This window comes from Agrilus planipennis, unplaced genomic scaffold (genome assembly GCF_000699045.2).
Source record: "Agrilus planipennis isolate EAB-ADULT unplaced genomic scaffold, Apla_2.0 scaffold135, whole genome shotgun sequence".
NCBI lineage: Eukaryota > Metazoa > Arthropoda > Insecta > Coleoptera > Buprestidae > Agrilus > Agrilus planipennis.
Genome location: NW_020438876.1, coordinates 583,376 through 604,116, shown reverse-complemented (window position 1 = coordinate 604,116; position 20,741 = coordinate 583,376). Strand labels below are relative to the sequence as shown.

At 31.3% G+C, this 20,741-nt stretch overlaps 4 protein-coding genes across 7 annotated transcripts in view; 2 read left to right on the top strand and 2 right to left on the bottom strand.

Annotated features, from left to right (window-relative positions):
• Positions 1–13,480, bottom strand: part of LOC108738621 (sodium channel protein Nach-like) — a 21,380-nt gene extending 7,900 nt beyond the window's left edge. Inside the window, exons 1-9 of the mRNA XM_018472113.1 lie at positions 13,362–13,480; positions 12,127–12,327; positions 11,730–11,886; positions 11,445–11,523; positions 11,186–11,280; positions 9,902–10,184; positions 9,244–9,388; positions 9,037–9,140; positions 8,863–8,950 (exon numbers count right to left, since the gene is read on the bottom strand). Coding sequence (XP_018327615.1) covers positions 8,863–8,950; positions 9,037–9,140; positions 9,244–9,388; positions 9,902–10,184; positions 11,186–11,280; positions 11,445–11,523; positions 11,730–11,886; positions 12,127–12,327; positions 13,362–13,480 — 1,271 coding nt within the window. The remainder of the gene's footprint in view (positions 1–8,862; positions 8,951–9,036; positions 9,141–9,243; positions 9,389–9,901; positions 10,185–11,185; positions 11,281–11,444; positions 11,524–11,729; positions 11,887–12,126; positions 12,328–13,361) is intronic.
• A 1,131-nt stretch (positions 13,481–14,611) lies between these two features.
• On the bottom strand, positions 14,612–16,461 carry LOC108738649 (UPF0415 protein C7orf25 homolog). Of its 2 annotated transcripts, none has more exons than XM_018472165.2 (5): positions 16,244–16,461; positions 15,824–16,144; positions 15,269–15,587; positions 14,884–15,206; positions 14,612–14,821 (listed from the first exon to the last, which is right to left on the bottom strand). In XM_018472165.2, exons 1-5 carry the CDS (start codon positions 16,355–16,357, stop codon positions 14,744–14,746), a joined length of 1,155 nt encoding a protein of 384 aa, XP_018327667.1. In that variant the 5' UTR covers positions 16,358–16,461; the 3' UTR covers positions 14,612–14,743. The 2 variants fall into 2 exon arrangements, with proteins under 2 accessions (XP_018327667.1, XP_018327666.1); XM_018472164.2 differs by having other exon boundaries at positions 14,613–14,821; positions 16,202–16,461.
• Positions 16,462–16,533: 72 nt separating this feature from the next.
• LOC108738650 (ras-related protein Rab-39B) lies at positions 16,534–17,536 on the top strand. Its single transcript, XM_018472166.2, has 3 exons — positions 16,534–16,750; positions 16,806–16,899; positions 16,963–17,536. Exons 1-3 carry the CDS (start codon positions 16,643–16,645, stop codon positions 17,415–17,417), a joined length of 657 nt encoding a protein of 218 aa, XP_018327668.1. The 5' UTR covers positions 16,534–16,642; the 3' UTR covers positions 17,418–17,536.
• A 1,589-nt stretch (positions 17,537–19,125) lies between these two features.
• The window catches only part of LOC108738647 (NADP-dependent malic enzyme-like), an 11,329-nt gene continuing 9,713 nt past the window's right edge, over positions 19,126–20,741 (top strand). For all 3 annotated transcript variants that reach the window (XM_025981247.1, XM_018472162.2, XM_018472160.1), the window contains exon 1: positions 19,126–19,500. In XM_025981247.1, the coding sequence (XP_025837032.1) occupies positions 19,472–19,500 (29 nt within the window). In that variant the 5' untranslated portion in view covers positions 19,126–19,471. The remainder of the gene's footprint in view (positions 19,501–20,741) is intronic.

Here is a 20,741-nt window from a genome sequence, read left to right as displayed (position 1 = left end):
CATCGCTCACTCAAGTAGGAGAGAGACAGATGTCGAACGCTGCCGAACGCGGAGGCCGATTGTGCCTCTTTGTCGCTCGTTCCGCGCTCTCGCTTGCACTTCAAGCCTTAAATGGAACGCCTCAGAGTGAGGTAACGCCGCATGAGTCATGTTTTTTCGTGCGTCCATCGAATTATAAGACGTTGTCACGTCAAAATCTTGACACAATTTCCCGTTGTTTTCCTCCAATTGGACATATTTTCCATCCTAATTTCAAAAGCAAGACGTAAAATGTAATTAATGCCGGTTACATTACTTTAATTAATTTTGTTAGCGACTAACATTAAAATTATTGTTGACATTAAAACTTCTACCTTACTTCCATTAATGCCCTTTGAGCGTCAACAGATTCTAGAATATTAATTACCAAATCGTCGAAGAACTAAACCAACTTTCCACAGATCAAAAAACTTTTCGGTGAAGTAGGAGGTACTTGTACCTATATACGTACGGATGTACAAAATCTGAATAATTTCATTTACTTTATTTATTATCCTCTCATTTATGCTGTTAAGCAAAGCTTTTAAGTTTTTCGGTCAATTGGTAGGTAAAGGTAAATCTACTACGAGAATTTCATTTGTCCTTGCATATAAAAATATTTGTCGAAATTGGGCTTCAGATTATTAGACAGAAGGTTAAAATTAGTTGTTTTATATTGGAGAAAATGTTTTGAGCATTAATTAGTAATACAATGAAAAAAGTTGCTTGAAATTTACATTTCCTGGAAGGTGTTTTGTAAATTTTAATAAAAATTTTAAAAACTATACACAGATATTACTTTATTCATAATATAGTGTATATTTGTGGTTCTGTCTGTGGAATTTACTGTATCTCGACATATTGTCTATTTATAAACGCAAGTTCGGGCGAAAACTTGGAGCAACTGGGAATACGTACCCGTAATTCCTGAATACCAAATTTCATGTGGCAATTGACACCGAAACTAAACTACATTTTCCTTAAAATTATCACAAGATACACCCTTATATGTCAAGTGTAAAAAGTTTTACAACGCAGTCAAAGCATTTCTTCAAAAATATGTCGAAATTTTTGTAGGTTTATAAACTTTTAATGGTTCATAAACAAATGTTGACGTGGCGTGAATAACACGATCAGAAATTGATCGGGTATTAAAGGCTGGAAATTGGTATTTTTTATGGGAAATAATTCTGCTGTTTATTGAAAGTTTATCTTTTAATATCACGCCTTCTCGTTTAACATTAGATACATACTAAGAAATACAATTTTTGAAAAAATAACTGTTGTATTATGTCCTAAAGAAACTGATTGATTTAATATAAAAATTGCAGCGTTTGTCCCATTTCACACAAAGTAGGTGTCTATCTATCAATTTATCGAAATAGCTTATTAGATTTTGAACAGGCTATAAAATAAGCAGTTCAGTTATATCCGGAAAAGAACTTTATATNCGAGACTGATGCAGATGAATCACCTGGAACTCACGAACTAATTGGCACTAATGTATGAGATTTATCTTTTGGCGTATAGAAAGCGAGATTGACTCAAATAGTTCCACGTCTGCATCCTGTGGGAAAGTGAGGTCTAGTATAGTATTTGCAAGGTGATATCAATCCCATATTTCAAGAAAATTGCAAATTTAATATGGAAATTGATTGATCTATTATAATCTAGAAAATTAAAAAGGAAAACATTCTTTTTAGGATTTTTTATTACTTTTCCTCTAATTTCTAAGTGTGTTGATATGATTGCAAATTAAGTAAATGTTTGAAGATTATTTGGAAATTGATTAGGGTCCCAAAGTATTCATTACTTAAATGCCTCTACAACAGGACTAATCCAGCACTCCTTGACCCATTTTTTGATATCGTATATATTTATAAGAGATATGTATGTCCTCTCGGCTAAAAGGGTCGCATCCTTTTTTGAAAACATTTATGGTCCACGACAGGAACATTTTGTTTTAGTACAACACACACACATTCTCTCTCATATTGTTGAGGTAAAACGAGACTGACTATTTCTGATTGAGAAAAAGAAAAAGATAAATTCTGACTACCCATTTAGTAGGTTGGCATTCCTGCTGTGTCTGCCTACGCATCAGGCACTGGGGGAATGAAAATGACTATGCGAGGAAAGAACACCACCGTTTGCTTTACAGTTGCCAAACATTCGCATCGCACCCCAAGGAATACCAATGGGAAACGCTGTTTCAGAATAAAACGACCGACTGGTTGCCTCAAGCACTTCTCAACGAAGCGACTTCCATTAAGAAAATTGAAACATACACGCTGAAAACTCGACGTTTAAATAATAACAAGTACGGGCCTATTTTCAAAGAGAATGATAAACTGATGAACCGTAAGCTCACTATTAGGGTAGTAAATGTAGCCTTAAAGGTCTTGTTGGAAACTGAAAGCCGAAAAGTCTGGATACGGCTGAAAATAAAACAAAAGAAAGTTTTCCATTTAAACGACACAATCTGTCACATGATAAAAATGGAACATATTTAGGGAGAGACAAAGAGAGAGAGCTTTTCTCTTATCCTTATTAATAGACTCAAAGGATATCTATGAAAAATCCTCTTTTTAATACAGTACCTTAATTAGTTTCTAGCTACCATTTTGTTTGCATTATATTTAAGCAAACCTTGTTGTTCAAATTAAGTACCTAATAATGTATTAACATTTTCAATTTTTCAAGGATAAGCACCAGAATTTTCCTATAGGTATTCAGTTATTGTCTCGAAAACCTTAACAATCTTCTGTCTTTTTGCGACAGGAGACATGATTTCAAAGCGAGTAGTAGGCGAGTCCAAACTGAGTTCTGAAATGTTTTTTGATCAATATTTAATATTTTAGTAGAAAACTTTGAAAATACATTTAAGACGATGTCGATTCTAAAAGTAGAATATTATTAGATTTTTGTAGGTGGGTTTGTTATTATTTTTGCCGAGAATTTTTAGATTTCAAGTTCAGTATGACATCGTTTCAGCGAGGATTTTAAACTTCCCCAGAAGTTGATTCCACTCTTTCGCCGGGAAAGTCCATTAAATCACGCGAACGACGCTGTAAAAACTAGACGAGCACTTTAGTTCAAAGTTATTTTCAACTTCCGAGATGACTTTTTAGGAAACTTTTTCGACTGGTGAACTGATTTTTATAAATGCTGTTTAAAAGGACGTTGAACATGTCCATGTAAAACGATCGAGCTCGATTTTATCTATCTTTTCGTTTATTGAAATCATAAAGAGAAGCATAGGTAGTAAGTTTTTGATGATTTTTGTTCATTTTAAACGTACATTTTGCATTTGGTTTTACAAAAATGGATTGATACAGTTTCAATTTCATTGTCAGCCTATCGTTCCATGTTGTTGCAACTGCGTTTTCAAATATTTCGCCAAATGTTTATGGAAGATTTGCATTTAACAGAAAGTTGCTGTCGCAGTTGCCATTCATACAGAGGAAAAATCAACAAAACCGAGAAAACTGGAGCTTTCTCATGGAATATGTTATAAAGTTTCAAATTATAATTTACATTTCATTCCGAAACGGAGTATAAGTCGTATATGCACACTTCTTTTTACATATATACACACATATAATACACCTTCTAATGTGCATATATGCAAAATGCAATCTGAGTTACCTGCATACTAGATGTGGACAGGGCCAGTGGTCTAAATTGAACTTCAAATGGAAGACGATATCTTTTTAAGACAAAACGTAGACGAATCATCTTCGAATGCACGCAAATCAACACTAATGTATATGAGTCATCTTCAAACGCGCACAAAAAAACACTAATGTATCAGAGTCATCTTAGAGCACGCACAAATCAGCACTTACGCACATGAGTCACTTTCAAACGCACACAAGTCAACACTAATGTATCAGAGTCACCTTCGGACACGCACAAATCAATATTAATGTGTGAAAGTCATCTTCGAGAGGGATGATGAATTATCTTCTTTAACTTGTATGTAAACCGATACTAATAACATACACGAGGCGCATTTGCAAGTACCCACAAACCGATACTGATGCGCACACGAAACAATATTGACGCAGATGAATAGTCTTCTATATCTTGTACGCAAGCGGACACTAATAACGTTGACGAGACACCTTTGGGTCAAACCGAGACTGATGCAGATGAATCACCTGGAACTCACGAACTAATTGGCACTAATGTATGAGATTTATCTTTTGGCGTATAGAAAGCGAGATTGACTCAAATAGTTCCACGTCTGCATCCTGTGGGAAAGTGAGGTCTAGTATAGTATTTGCAAGGTGATATCAATCCCATATTTCAAGAAAATTGCAAATTTAATATGGAAATTGATTGATCTATTATAATCTAGAAAATTAAAAAGGAAAACATTCTTTTTAGGATTTTTTATTACTTTTCCTCTAATTTCTAAGTGTGTTGATATGATTGCAAATTAAGTAAATGTTTGAAGATTATTTGGAAATTGATTAGGGTCCCAAAGTATTCATTACTTAAATGCCTCTACAACAGGACTAATCCAGCACTCCTTGACCCATTTTTTGATATCGTATATATTTATAAGAGATATGTATGTCCTCTCGGCTAAAAGGGTCGCATCCTTTTTTGAAAACATTTATGGTCCACGACAGGAACATTTTGTTTTAGTACAACACACACACATTCTCTCTCATATTGTTGAGGTAAAACGAGACTGACTATTTCTGATTGAGAAAAAGAAAAAGATAAATTCTGACTACCCATTTAGTAGGTTGGCATTCCTGCTGTGTCTGCCTACGCATCAGGCACTGGGGGAATGAAAATGACTATGCGAGGAAAGAACACCACCGTTTGCTTTACAGTTGCCAAACATTCGCATCGCACCCCAAGGAATACCAATGGGAAACGCTGTTTCAGAATAAAACGACCGACTGGTTGCCTCAAGCACTTCTCAACGAAGCGACTTCCATTAAGAAAATTGAAACATACACGCTGAAAACTCGACGTTTAAATAATAACAAGTACGGGCCTATTTTCAAAGAGAATGATAAACTGATGAACCGTAAGCTCACTATTAGGGTAGTAAATGTAGCCTTAAAGGTCTTGTTGGAAACTGAAAGCCGAAAAGTCTGGATACGGCTGAAAATAAAACAAAAGAAAGTTTTCCATTTAAACGACACAATCTGTCACATGATAAAAATGGAACATATTTAGGGAGAGACAAAGAGAGAGAGCTTTTCTCTTATCCTTATTAATAGACTCAAAGGATATCTATGAAAAATCCTCTTTTTAATACAGTACCTTAATTAGTTTCTAGCTACCATTTTGTTTGCATTATATTTAAGCAAACCTTGTTGTTCAAATTAAGTACCTAATAATGTATTAACATTTTCAATTTTTCAAGGATAAGCACCAGAATTTTCCTCAAAGTTTTGATTTTGTATTTGACAAGTAAAAAATGTAAATTCGGTGGAATCCTATTATTATTTGATGCCCGTTACCGAATCTACCGGAGCTTTCATCCCTTTATCGATAAATAAATCATATCTTTAAGTCTTATATTATTTATAGGTGATTATCCTTTTCACAATATCGTCATTTCTTATCTGCAACTGCTACCTTATTTACACAAACATCTCAGAGTATACAAGTGTTACGTTCATCTGGTTAAAAATTTAAAAAGAAAAATACAAAATGTTGATCTGANGAAAAACGAAACCATTCTAATATTAGCAATTAATTTTTTTCAATTATTGTTTTGGAAATTTAAATTGAAACTCAAAAAGAAATAAAAATCTCAAATTTCAATTATCTACACACGCTTTTCTTAAAATGCGATAAGTAATTTATCGGTCTCTTATCTCCAAAAAGAATTTTTGCGATTTCCTATTACATTTGGTTAAAATTCTCCAAAACTTGCTATTTATTTCACAAATATCCTGTATAGGTACTTAGAAGCTCAAGTTTTATCGTTAATTCGATATTAATTAATTACATCTATAAATGCCCTGTATTGTACGCACATATAATCTATATACACATTTAAGTATCTGTAACGATAAGTAAATATGTATTATTGGATTGCTTAGCAAACAGTTTTCGATGTGTAGCAAATATATGTATAAGGTTGAGGAAGTGGACAGTAAGTTTCCGGTCTTTCTGCTGATCAGGCAGCACACAGCGGCCAACATACCCAAAGTTTTCGGATTCGAGATCAACAAACAAACATGTCAAAGACCTCCGAGCCAATACTACTGTCGGATATTCCGTAATCTTGATTCTCCCGCCACTGCTGCTGCCATACAGGAATCCTTATAGCCGATGATTTCACGTCCTTTTGTATTCTCAGACCGTTGACAAACGATAAAAGAACGACCGAAGAAAGTTATTTCTAACTGGCGATCATCAATGAGAGAAGAATTATGTCCTGACTCCAGAACTTTTTTCCAACTTACCACTTTATCACTGAAGGAGCACAATAAAGAACAAGGATTCATCTACATGCATCAATTACGTATACTATTTATTTGTAACGTATTATTTATAAACCCACCCCAACTATAATATTAATCGATGCACTAATTTTATCTTCACAGGTAATAAAATACGGGAATTATATCTCTACTACTAGATATAATAATAGTTGAAGTGGTAACAGTTGAATTCCTCAAACTGAGAAGACGAATAATAAGTTTTGGGTAGTCAATTTCATTTTAAATTCAATTTTGCTACTTGTATTTGTGTTATATTAAATATGCGAATGGCTAATTTCATTATTATTCCTGCTGGTTCTTCAAAGGTCGGGTGCTTCAGAATTAGAATGTCAATATTGAAGTCTACGACAATTTAAAATAAAATGTTCAATTGTCTTCCGAACTCTGACATTTATTCTTGCTACAATTTGCTTTAAAAGGTATAAAAATTGCCAGAAAAAAAATCAAATATGTCTCTGCCTTGACTTCCATGGAGACCTCTGTTCTCCTATTTTTTGTCTAAAACTTCTTCATTTTTGACATTGTCTACCAGAATTTTTCGNATTCCTGCTGGTTCTTCAAAGGTCGGGTGCTTCAGAATTAGAATGTCAATATTGAAGTCTACGACAATTTAAAATAAAATGTTCAATTGTCTTCCGAACTCTGACATTTATTCTTGCTACAATTTGCTTTAAAAGGTATAAAAATTGCCAGAAAAAAAATGAATGAACAACGTAATGTTTTGTTTAATAAACTAATTTTCATTAAATAAATCAATAACCATACAATACTGATATAGATGCATGAGAACAGCCCTTTTTATGTGATCTAACTAATTAATCGATTATTATTATCAATGTCTAATAGTAACGGATGCGCCTTGCTCAGAGGTATTCTCTTATATGCCCTCTAAGTACAAATTGCAAGCAACTAACAAACCTTTTTCTTATAAAGAAATTCTTGAAGCGGGCGCTTTTCTTTGTGTGACCTTATGCGACAAAGCCGTTGATATTTTCATCAAGAGAGCGATTGATTGAAACTTCCTTTCTCAAATTTTACATTAAATTGACTAACTAATCAGTCCCAGTCACGCCTTCTCCGTCTAAATATTCACGGAAAAAAAAAGAGAACAAGGAACGTAGGACGCAACCGTAAATTTCAACACCCAATTCGTTCTTCATTTCAGCTGAATTCAAAATTGACGGTTGATGTCTGCCCTCTAGATCGTAAAACCTTGATATAATATTCATACCAAAATTACCGAATTCAGCGCTTCTACACGGCCTCTGTGAAATATTTAACAATAATCCTGGAAATAACGATTTTCTCTCATACATAGGAAACGGCGCCTCGTGAAAAAAAGGACTCCTTCGAGGATGAATTAGCATTACAATGACTAGCAGACTCAGGTAAAAGGAATTCAGAAGAAGAATAAGGAAACGTAAGGGTACAGTTGATATAAATTAAACATAAACATTTTAAGACAAATTAAGGAATCAACTTCTTAGAATCATTATGAATTTACAAGGGGACTACTCCCAAAAAGTTTTTTTACAATTTTTTCGGTCGCAGTTGTGAGTTGTGATTCCACAAGATCCGTTTTCCAAAAGTTATTGTAAGATATCCCTTTGAATAATAAATTTTTCTTTGCATTAACAATACCGGGGGGCAAACCGTAATCTCATTCATTTTCGGAAAGGGACTGACCAACAATTGTATTACGGCGTGTATGACAAATGGGTAGATCTGATATAATAACTCATATATATAAAAAGAAAACACCACTGGAAGAATAAAACGAGTCCAGTATATACGTCCAACACATTTATTATGTGGAAATGTTTATGACAGCAGTAGGAGAAAGTTTCAAAGTATTTTTTTTCTCTCTCGTGCCTTCTACAATGTTTATATATTTACTTCGTTTTTGTTTCGACAGAACAAACATTAGTTAGTAGAACAACAAAATTGAAAAACTGGTCAAGACACAGAACAAGGAATGGCATGAGTTCGGGTCAATTTCAAATAAAACGATTAATTTTGAGAATTCGAAAAAGTGTACGTTTGGAGCAGGAGTCTACATGGGTGCAAAGCGTAGAAGTTATAAACAATTGAAATGAGGTGCAGGAAGGATATGGGGAGATAGAGTGAGAGAGAGAGAGAGTATGGAATTCAAAGAAGAAAAACAAAACTATCGGATGGAGGAACGCCTTCTGAGACATGAGGAAATATATTAGAAGCAAAAGCAGAAGTAAAGAGGGGAAGACGAAGACCTAGATTAGATTACAATTGGCAAAGGAATATTCTAGTTTAATGATAGAAACGATAATGATGAATTGTTTTTTAAAAATATATTAATCAGTTTCGAATTTTATAAATCACATACATGAAAATTTTCGAAATTATAAATACTATTTCTACTAGTGTTACAAAACTAACTCCCAAAAACAAACCCCCGGTACCACCGATTGCGGCTAAAAAAATAAATATGAACATTTTACACATACATATATTGTTAAATTAAGAATGCAAATTTTAAATAATATTTTAAAATAATTACCTACAAGTTTATCAATACCAAAAATGACTTCTCGACGATATTTTGTAGTGGGAAAGATAAGTCCCCATCTGAATGTGATTCTTTGATCAAAGTAGCCCGTTTTCCTGTAAGCAATAGTCCTTTCTTATTTAAAACTGCACCCTAATCGAAAGGATTGTTGAAGTTCTCCAAATAAAAGATGAAAAAAATCTAAAGTATAAAAATTACCAGACGGTTTTCTTTGGAACTTGAGGAATATATGCAACTATATCGCAAGCCTGGGGACACTGACAGCCAATAGCAGTTGGTGGCTTTTTCCAAAAATCTAACTTTGATAAACATATTAAACCCTTAATATCACACTCTTTCCCTTCTACAAAGAATGAGAGATAATTTTAATATGGAGTACATAATCTGCTTCTACAGTGGAATTCGTTTATTATGACTCCGCCTATATTGACCAACCGCTTAATATGAAGTAATTGCAGTGTTAAGTTTGGTGTTCATATTAAATTCTCTATAGGAAAGTTTGGATATAATGACTCCGTTTAAAATGACATCTCGTTTATTACGACTGATTTTCAAGAAATCATATCCGGCTATAGTGACCCAAATGATTAATAATAATAACATTTCGCTCATTTTTCTGACCCTTCTTATGTATATTGATATTACAATTCATCGTTCTTTTTCTTTTTCTGTTAATAATTATATACAATCTGTAGTTTTTCTCTCTATTAAACTAAATAACTAACCAAAATAGAAAGTTGTTTGTTTTCTAAGGGTATGCTTTGTACGACGCCCGCTTAGTGTGACGTGTTTGTCATTTCCTTTCGATGTCATTATAAGCGGATTCTACTGTACTTTAAACTGAAGGGTCGTGTACCGTTCATGTAATGGTAGAAAAGGGGTTTGCACTTGCAATGTTCCAAAGCCTTTTTGTATCTACAGTGCACATAGCAGAAGCTGGCACTGTATGCTGGCATTATCTTATCCGGCGGTTCATCATCAAAGCGGCAACCTCTTTGAGTCGGGGTGAAACTTCTTGTTGCCGAATCAGCAGTAGTTTCTTGCATTCTGTAATTAATTTCTATCTCTCCACTTTCGTCTAATAAAATAGGAGGATCCATGCTAATGTGAGGAATATCCAAATATGAATGGGCAAAATACTGCAATAACACAAGATCGCAACTAAAGAATTTTAATTAATTGAAATTTAACCAAACGTTTTTATAAATAAATACAGAACTTCCGGGAAGTCCAGAAATTGTATCGATAGATATCAAAAATGTTAACTATGTGGAATTCCTTATTAAACGTTTACCTCTAATTATAGTCTATCGCATAACAGTTTCAGAAAGTTGTTTATTGGAAATTCCTGGATATCGATGAGGGTGTTACTGGTACGTAACTCTGTACAATTGTTAGAATATTATCATCCCTTTGTTTAATTCCTTGTCATAAGTTTCTAATTGATTTCCTTCCTTCCTATCTTATTTTTATACATAATAAAGCTTTTGGTTTTTGCACAAAAAGGTAGAATGAATTTATATTTTTGAAAACAGACTATTGTCGTCATCAGTAATGAATACTTTTGAAAATATGTAAAGTTTACAATTTAACTGTTTTAAGCAGTAAATATCCCTGAAATTGTCTAAATGTAGTCTATAAGGGCGTAAGTTCAAGCTCGAGCTCTTTGTAATAACTTTCGCCAGACTAGCTATCGATTCTTCATTTCTTTACGAGAAAAGCAGCTTGCAGCTTGCACATTTTGTTTGCAACAATATTGTAAGGGATTCTCTTTTGTCTTAACTCCATTACATATTATTTAACTTAAAATAGAAGAGTTTTAAATGTCCCTTTTGATTAAAGAATACAGAATTGAAACATTACTTAGAACTTCTCCATGGTGTAAGAAAAAACAACTTTAAGTTCGAAGCCCTCAGTAGATTTTTCTTTTTTCTTTTATTAATAAGATCTATAGCAGATGGAAGGTCAACTTTGACTGCTGTTTTTGAAAAGTAAAAACTTTTAACTCCTGGATGGCATTGATTCGCCCATTGAATAAATATTAAGGGAAATTGAAGAATAAAATAAATGGTGCTATATTCTAATCTTTTCTTTAACTTTTAATGATAATTTAATAGATTTTCTGATTGTAATAACTTACTTGTATTGGTCTAGAAGGGTCAGAATCAAACCGAGCATAACAGAGACCGTTCAATATATGACAAGTAAATAAGTCTTCCTTGTTTTCATTATTTTCTGAATGAGGAACCCTATAGTTGCATAAATAAAAGATAATCATCAAATCAACTTAAAAATTTCGAATTTATAATGTAATAGTCTAAATAAAAAGCAAACAAAAAATGGGGAAAAATCTTACTGTAGAAAGTTTTCAAATTTAGAATTTATTGTGGCACAAAGACCTAATTCAGACATGGTCAATTTCCACGTAGCTTTTCTAGAATGCGATGTAGCGAATTTCCCATGAAATTCAGGATGAATCTAGAAAATACTATCTAATAAAATTATTACACAATTTAAAACAACCCACATAACTACAAAAATACATATACATATAATAATTATAAGCAATCAAAAAGGGTAAACATCTTATTAATTTTCCTTTACGATAAACGCAATTTTTAAAGATACATAGATGCTAATCTTGTACTACTATCAATAAATTCAATTGTCATTTAGTAACTTACCCTTAAAGCAATATCCAACACATCTATATCATTCAACTCAGTATCATTTTCAAATGATTCTAAACTTTTTAAAGTATAATAATTAAGATTTGCTACACTCTCAAGGAACTTCCAGTAGTATTCATATTTTGGCGAAGAATAAGTAATATTCCATATTCTTAAAAATTATTTACATTTTAAGGCTTTAGAAAGAACCCTTGACGCAATAAGAAAAAGAAGCAAAGTAAACCAAACAAACATTGAAAAAGTTAAGTTGAAACGATAAAATATTAACAGTCAGTTAAATGTGTAATAAAATACAACAATCAAACATCAATTTACCCTTTCTGTGTTGAAGATTAAAGGGATATAAATTAAAGTGAGTTATATAAATTTTTAAATCCAGAAATTTACTTACTCCTGTATAACACTCTCTGCTAATTCTTCGTCAAGTTTATCTACAAAACAACCAGTCATTGCTGGAAAGGGGTTGTGCCAATTTCTGTAATCTTTTTCTATCGAAATGACCGTTGGATTTTCACGAAATCTTCGTATATTCGATAATCCAATTACGCACAATCCGTAAAAACAAAAGCTAACAGCTAGAACCCAACAAACCCTACAATTTAAAGATATTTTCTTCAAAGTACCCTACAGTTTACTACATAATTAGAAACTGCAAAAAATGTTGGCAAATATTAATCTGAATTTTCTGAAATATTTTCTGTTTTAATTTTATAAATTCTGGTAGAACGAGTGAACTTTGAACATTATTTTCGTAACAATTCAAAAACTTTTAAAAATCAAAAATTTTCGACATATTGAATTATTTATTTATTCTAATGTATGAGATTTATCTTTTGGCGTATAGAAAGCGANTTAAAAATATATTAATCAGTTTCGAATTTTATAAATCACATACATGAAAATTTTCGAAATTATAAATACTATTTCTACTAGTGTTACAAAACTAACTCCCAAAAACAAACCCCCGGTACCACCGATTGCGGCTAAAAAAATAAATATGAACATTTTACACATACATATATTGTTAAATTAATTTTATTCAAATTCGCTAACTAATTTAATGTCAATAATATACATATTTTAACGGTTTAAAGATTCAAATGTAAAAATATTTTACAAATTCATGAACTTCAATGCTGTCCCATACCAAAGTATAAGGATAAGGAATTTTTATTTCTAAACGCTTATTTTAACTGCAAAATACGTTTATAATCGAGAAAACAGATACATAAAAAGTTGTTTTGTCATGTTCTATCCAGTACTGGCCGAGTCAAGCGATTGATTTTGAGAAAGGTCAGGATTATTTTTATCTTGGAATGCTAGAATCGTATATAGTTTAAACAACATTTACCATAAAAAAAGAGCAAACAATTCGTATTGAAAGTGTTACACCAATTTCACGCAAACAAAATGCAAAAATTAAGATCTTTTAACAAAGAAGACGTTCTGATAAGAAATAAAATTTTCTAATTAGGTTTAAATCAATTTGACTTGTTTCTTGAGTTTTACGAATTTGAAAGGTACTGATAAATACATGAGTCATCTAATCAATAAAGAATTAATTGTGTTATTAGCACAAATATTTTATTTTGCGAAGTTTCGTTTAAAATTTCAATATTACCTCACCTTTCAATTAGAAGAGTTTTGAAATTAAAAATATGATTTACACCATGTACGGTAGTATAATCAGATGAAAAATCAGTAATTTTCAAAGGTTTTTCCTTTTTATTTGAATCACCAGCCATTTCACTAACTATTTATTAAAAATTTATGTGTTTTCTGTCTAAACTTTTACTATTTATATGATTCCCTCAAATCATTAACAGCAGGTAAACAATAACTCCTTTGTTAATCTACTTTTGATTAATGCAAACAGATAAGTAAAATTTAATGTATGTATGATATATAATCACGTAAAGAAAGCTTTAGTAAAAAGCTTTTCGTTCATAAGCTTTATCTTTCCATATATCAGTGAACAATAAAGTATATGTAAAATTTGTTTGTACAGACATTAAGATCTACTAAATTTATTTATTTATTGAAAAACGAAACCATTCTAATATTAGCAATTAATTTTTTTCAATTATTGTTTTGGAAATTTAAATTGAAACTCAAAAAGAAATAAAAATCTCAAATTTCAATTATCTACACACGCTTTTCTTAAAATGCGATAAGTAATTTATCGGTCTCTTATCTCCAAAAAGAATTTTGAAAAATAAATAAAGATTTTGAATCGTGGCGAGATCTAGTGGCAAATAAATGTAACTCCTACTAAAATGGAAGACACCTCGCGACATCTACTCGTTAGGACATTAAATAAAATATGCGGGATTTATTGTATTTAAAAATTCAATTACAAAACTCTTAATTATTTTCAAAATTCGTAATTAATTCCTTTTTAAAATACCTGAATATTTTATAAAGAGTCTAAGTTGTTTTTTAAGGACTTATTTTCAACTACTATATTCGATTTAACTACATTGCTCAGCGTATTATAGATACTTTAGAAGCTTCCAAGTATTTACTTATAAATAAATGAATATTTCTTTTAGATAATTTATAATTAACTTGTACAAAACTTACTTTTATGCATGTGTGTTCAAAAGAAGTAATAAATTTTTATTTTTCACTCAATAACTCAACACCATTAATAGCTATAGAAATAAAGATTTTTATTNAGGTCCAACAGTATAAGTATTTTTAATTAAAATACTACAAGAAACCAAAAAAACGCTTTTCTAAACCCGAAATATCTTCCTCAATATTAGAAATAAGTCTCACCTTAGGTATGAAAACGGATTTTAGGCTTTTAAATGTTTTTATATAGGTTTTACTGTTTTATTAAACGAAAATCCTTGTTTATAGATAATAAACAAATAGTTACTCCTAATAAAAATAACTTCTATATTTTACAATATATTTTAATCCATAAAAAAGACTTTGCTTAGCATTTCAAGTAGTTTAAATTTAAATTTCTTGAATAATCACAAATGGTAGATAAAAATTTCTTATATCTTTTCAGCTTTGAATTCTTTTTGTTCTGTTAATGCTCTGGATTCATGGACAAAGACAACGAAATTAATGCCCTGTAAAGTAAAGAGACAAAGCAATTCTAGTAAAAAGTAAGATAATGTTAAGGACTTATTACTTGTTGTTTTGCAGCTCTAACAAATCCATCATTAGCAGTCACAGTAACTGCTTGAATCCTATCTCCAAATGTGAAAATAATAAAGGATCTCTCCTTTATTTTCCCACCAACTTTTAGCTGTCTATTTGGCAATAACTGAACATTATTAAATATAGCATTAACTGGACTTTTATCTAATGTATCTGATGAGGTAGCATTGTCAGGAAGAACGTTTATTCTTTTCAAGAGCTCTTCACCTCTTTGTATTTCATTTGGACCTCCAACAGTATTCAAAATTTCCAGGAAACTATTTCTGGCTGTTTCACAACAGTAAAGAGTCTTATCTAAAAGATATAAAAATAAGATTGGTTGAAGGCAATGGAAATACATTTAAATAAAAGAATACCTTTAAAAAAGGCATCTAAAACAGGTTTGACAGGCCTCTTAGCCTCCCATTCGGCTTGCTGAGCCAGAACTTGTGTTTGAAGTTTGTATTTTAGGCAACTACCATTAGTAACAGAGCTTACATAAGCCAGCATAGCAGAAACATCTAAATTAACCTTTTTTATTTCTGATATATCTTTTGTAGACAGTTGTACCTGTTGTATATCTTCATATTCTGTAAAATCCTCATCAACAAGCCTCTCACCTTTTACTATTATACCAATTGACTCCAAATGCTTTGCTAAATCTTCATATATGCCATTTGCGAATATAAATATTATCTAAAAATTATATTGAGTGTATAAGAAATTAGTGACCTGTGCAAGCTTCACCATACATTTGATTTACAAATATTCAAATTTCAAACTGAAGTTATTTTTAATAAAATCAAATATAGCCTATCTTACTTAGGGACAGTGTAGCTTTCTATTAGTCAAATCCTTTTCAGAATTGGTTTACTAATTGCAGAATTACCCCTATATAAAAATAAACAAAACTTATCTCTTTTATAACCAACCTTAGGGGTTTGAAATAGACATGGATATATCTGGGCACACTCTAGGTAGTCATAGGCTTGATCTAAGACACTTCTAACCCCATAACTTCCATCTCCTAAACAAATTTGTTTTATAGATTTTGGATTTCGTGCCACTACCTTTACCCATGTTAAACCTCCATCACATATAATATCAATGGTAATCTTTCTATCATTCAAGTTAAAAACTTTGTTAACAGCCAAACAATTATCTACATTTGATAATGTATTTATTAAGGCACTAAAATGAGTCAAGTTGGAGCACTGAAGATGTTCTTTCTTTAATAAGCCACTATTGCTTATCTAAAAAATTAAAGGGTTCATTAGTTGGGTTCCTAAGATATTAAAGATGTTCCAAACCTTTCTTAAAAACTTCAATTCCTGTCTTATTTTGCGATCTACCTTTAAAATACCATCAAAATGTCTTAGGCCTACAAGAGACTGTAAAAGTTTCTCTCCAAACTCTATTTTTTCTTCAGTCATATGAATCAAATTCTTCTCACCTTCCTCAACCATTTTTCTTTAATATGTATTAATGTTTAAAATCATGTTTAAAACCAAATTATGATATAATTATTTCCAAATACAACTCCCTGAAAAACAAAGGTTATGTTTAATATTTACTATTCAGTTCAGTTAAGTTTTTATATATAGAAGAATGAACGTATCTGAAATGAGTAACTGATTTGACCCTGTACGTTGTACTGTCAATAACAATAAGTAAACAAGCTGTCTGTTTACTTTTTAATGATAAGTATATTTTAGGAAGTAATGGAATAAAAAACTGATTTAAAACAATCAATGGTTGAACCAATATTTGATTACCAATTCCGTCTAATTTTAATTGGTGACAGTACAGTAGGAAAAAGTTCCCTACTGAAATATTTTACCGATGGGAAGTTTGCAGAGGTCCTACTATTTAATGTTTTATCTTAAATTAAGCTTAATTTTACAATTATTTTAGGTTTCAGACCCAACAGTCGGTGTTGACTTTTTCGCCAGACTTATTGAAGTTGGAGATGGAACCAGAATAAAACTTCAACTTTGGGACACTGCAGGTATATACCTTTGTTAAAAATATAAATTCAATACAGTGGTTTTAATTGCTTGTTTGCTGTTAGGACAAGAAAGATTTCGCTCAATAACCAAGTCCTACTATAGAAACTCAGTGGGTGCTTTACTAATTTATGACATTTGCAACCGAGCCAGTTTTGAACATATTCCAGTATGGATGTCTGAAGCAAAAAGACATATAGAGCCTCATAGACCAGTGTTTGCTCTTGTTGGCTGTAAATTGGACCTTGTAAATAATGGAGGAAGAAGAGAAGTATCTAAAGAGGAAGCAAAAAGTTTTGCAGACCAATATGATACAGTTCATGTGGAAACATCAGCAAAGAATGGCATAAATGTAGAAGAAGCTTTCCGTTCTGTTACCCAAGAAGTTTACAATAGAATACAGACAGGTGAATATAAAATCCAGGATGGGTGGGATGGGATAAAGACTGGATTTACAAGACCTAATGGGCTAGATTTTAATTTAGTGGAAGCTGAACCTGCCAAAGCTCCGTGTTGTTAATGTTTATTATTATCATTAAATTATCTTTAAGTTAATTAAAGTCTCCATTATTTGATTTGTAATAACACAAATCTGACACATTAATTCTTTTTTTAATTGTATTTGAACATGATATTCACTTTTATGTAGATTTTCNATTTATCATTAACTTATAGTAGATATTAAATAGAAAACAACTTTTTCTTTTCTAAAATGTTTTATTATTTTGTTACAAAACAACAATTGTTATGATTTTTATTTTGTAACAAAACAAGTAAAAAGTTGTAGTTAAACTTTCCTATTTATTTACTTTAAGTTTTAATTAACTGAAAAAGCAAAACTCGTTTATTTTTTTCATTATCTGACGATTATAAGTAAATGTTTATAACATTTTTAAGTGCAAATGTCAAGGCTATCAAACTAATCTTGAGATGTATGCACTTTCCTGTTAAATTAATGAATTATTTACCATTTAATTTGAATGAATTGTAAATAATGTGATGTTAAGGTAAACTGTTGCACGATATTTTTTTCGAAAATTGTCTTAATTGGCACATCGAAGCCCCTGTAGTAACATTTTATTGGTCATTAATTTTGTAATTCAACTCCTGATACTTCTTTGGAATGTTTATAAATAATTGCAGTGTTTTAAATGATTTACCAGTTCACCTTCTTGTAGTTAAACTAAATTATTTAGTAACTAGCTGATTCTTGCGACTTTGCTTGTAAAGATAGGCACACTGGTGCAAATATTGCGAGGCTGTCGCTTACTTTACGATGTAGCAGAAGTAGAAACCTTTCAAAATAAATTGATCTTTGTTAATTAAAAAGGCGACAATTGTATAATTTTCAGTGTTGGGTAGATTATAAATGTAAGCATCACGGTTTCATATTTTTGCTGTACTAGAGACCTAAGTTTTTTACACATGTATCTTCTAGTCGCATTAATTAAATACGTAGTATACATATAAGCGATACTAAAATTAATATATTAACTTGGCAAAGTTTCTACACGCACGAAAACTTTGTTTTTTCCCCTTGTTACCATTTATATAAATTTAAATCTTAATAAAGAAACCTGCTTAATAGTTGTTTTTGTTTTTTATTGAGGTAATGCATGAGTGAATTGCCTTGAAAACGCCATAAAGAATTATTAATATTGATAAATTCCATTGCAATTCTGCGATTAAAATAAATTTAAAATGTTAATTAATTTTTTAAATTTTATGTAGGTAGGTTAGGCAACCAATTCTACTGCAGTGTTCGAAAACTTTTATATGTACGTTAGAGGTTGCAGAAGTTTAAGGAGTACTAGGCGGCCATCATGGATTTTAATTGTTAAAAGACGCGCCCGCGAAAATCTACTATTCAAAATCGCGCACAAAGTAATGCAACTAATGATCAATTTTAGTTTATTATTCGTAAACAAAAACTGATTATCCGTTTGTTAACGATCAAGCTGTTGTAAATCAACAAGATAAATAACTTACAGATGTAAAATTACAAGAAATAGACAATATTAATAAATAAACGAAAAGTGCGCTCATTTTTACTGTACAATTTGTAATATCGTTTTCTACGCGATTAGAATAGTATAAAAGAGCTTTCGCAACTAAAAATAAATACTGCACGTTATTATATCATCACTACTGTTATTATTATTAGGATTATTCGTTTTGTGACCGATGCACTCTGCCTTTATCTATAAAAAGCCGCCTTTGTAAGCTTGAATGCAATTGTCAAAGTCAGCTGTCTGTCAGTTACGTAGATTCCCGTGTAATTATTTATTTAAAAAGTGGTCGTACAGGCATCAGAGTGTACAGTCGCGCCTGTGCGTCTGTTAGTTGGAACAAGTCTCGTTCTAACACCATCAAAAACGAGACACAAAAGTTCAGCGCGCGTTGGTTCGTCGGTAAAGGGTCGCGGAAGGTTCACACAACAGCGAAATACCTGATGTCCAGACATTGACCGAGTCTCTTACAATTAATTGTAGCATATATTCTTCACCAATTAGCTACGTTAAATATAACCGATTACTGTAGCAGTGTTTTTAAAGTGGACTGAAAAACAGAAAGATGTTACCCGCCGTTTCACGGTCTCTCCTGTGAGTAATGTACCAGTTTTTGTGTGTTTTCAAAAGTATTTTTGGTTCCCTAACTTTTGCCAAGCACCAACAATAATAATATAGTCATATAAATACACAGCAAAGGTAGGAGACGTATTCACGTGCACCGCTGATATTTTGCAAACATGCGGATGTATTGGCGGCTTGATATATCGCGAATACTACACAAATCAATAAAATCGCTTGAAATTGAGAATCAGTGGGCTGAAAAAACAACGTGCTCATAAATTTCACATGTAATACGTATATTTTTAAATAGTTATCTGCCAAAAAATACTTTATATATTAATTAATTTTTTTGTAAATGTTCTCTGCAATTCTCTGTAATTGTACCATAATATTTGGAACAAAGGCGATGCTATATGCATATTATAAGTTCAATTTACGTTTATTATTTTTATAAAATGTAGATAAGGTATATGGTAAACCTGTCGGAAACAGTATTGATTAGCGCAGTCTAATGAATGAATTGTAGTCCCAGCTAATAATATATGCAAATACAAACGTGGTATAGCGCATTATATAATGGTAATGGTATTTGGTACATGTACAAGCATAAAATACAACGCGAATCTTATTTCAAATGACCTTGCACAAAAATCCATTCCATTACGAATTAGGTAGTTATAATTTGTTGACTGATTTTGGGTTGACTAATTCACAAAGAGGCACTAAAGTTTTCAATTTTCTATGCAGGAACTTTTCCTTATTATATGTTAAAAAAATTTACCAAAATGTAGAATACATACAGCTGGTGACTTAATGATTAGGTAAATAAAGGCGTTGTAGGTCGGTGTTAAGAAATCAATAGCACAAGGTCAGTTACTTCCGAAATACTACTACTGAAATTGATAAAAAAGACACTTCATTAGAGGGCTATTTAATGTTACTTTATGTTAATACCATATTCAATTCAGCAAAAGAAATAATATCCTATCATTTCATAAAATTAATTTCGAAATTGAATACCTAGCAATAAATAGAGAATCGATTATTTCAAAAAAAAAAAAATGCGTAATTACTACAGAAAAAGTACGAGAAAGTTTCAGAATTTTATTTTAAGGAACCTGTTTAATTTTTTATAAAATAAGTTATTTTATTAATTAACATTATAACCAGTCTTTTTCTTGTTGTAATGAAAATGTTTAAACCATACAAAATTAAAGATTTAGATCTCTTTATTCGCCACGTACGTATGTGATTTGCAAAAATAAATTAGG

Bases quoted from the DNA above. Each gene is read 5' to 3' on its own strand.
- LOC108738649 (XM_018472164.2), bottom strand. From the start codon at position 16,357: ATGGTTGAGGAAGGTGAGAAGAATTTGATTCATATGACTGAAGAAAAA. The intron at 16,145-16,201 runs GTTTGGAACATC...TTAATTTTTTAG, and splicing joins AATTGAAGTTTTTAAGAAAG to ATAAGCAATAGTGGCTTATT. The intron at 15,588-15,823 runs GTTGGTTATAAA...TATAATTTTTAG, and splicing joins GTCTATTTCAAACCCCTAAG to ATAATATTTATATTCGCAAA.
- LOC108738650 (XM_018472166.2), top strand. From the start codon at position 16,643: ATGGTTGAACCAATATTTGATTACCAATTCCGTCTAATTTTAATTGGT. The intron at 16,751-16,805 runs GTCCTACTATTT...CAATTATTTTAG, and splicing joins CCGATGGGAAGTTTGCAGAG to GTTTCAGACCCAACAGTCGG. The intron at 16,900-16,962 runs GTATATACCTTT...GTTTGCTGTTAG, and splicing joins TCAACTTTGGGACACTGCAG to GACAAGAAAGATTTCGCTCA.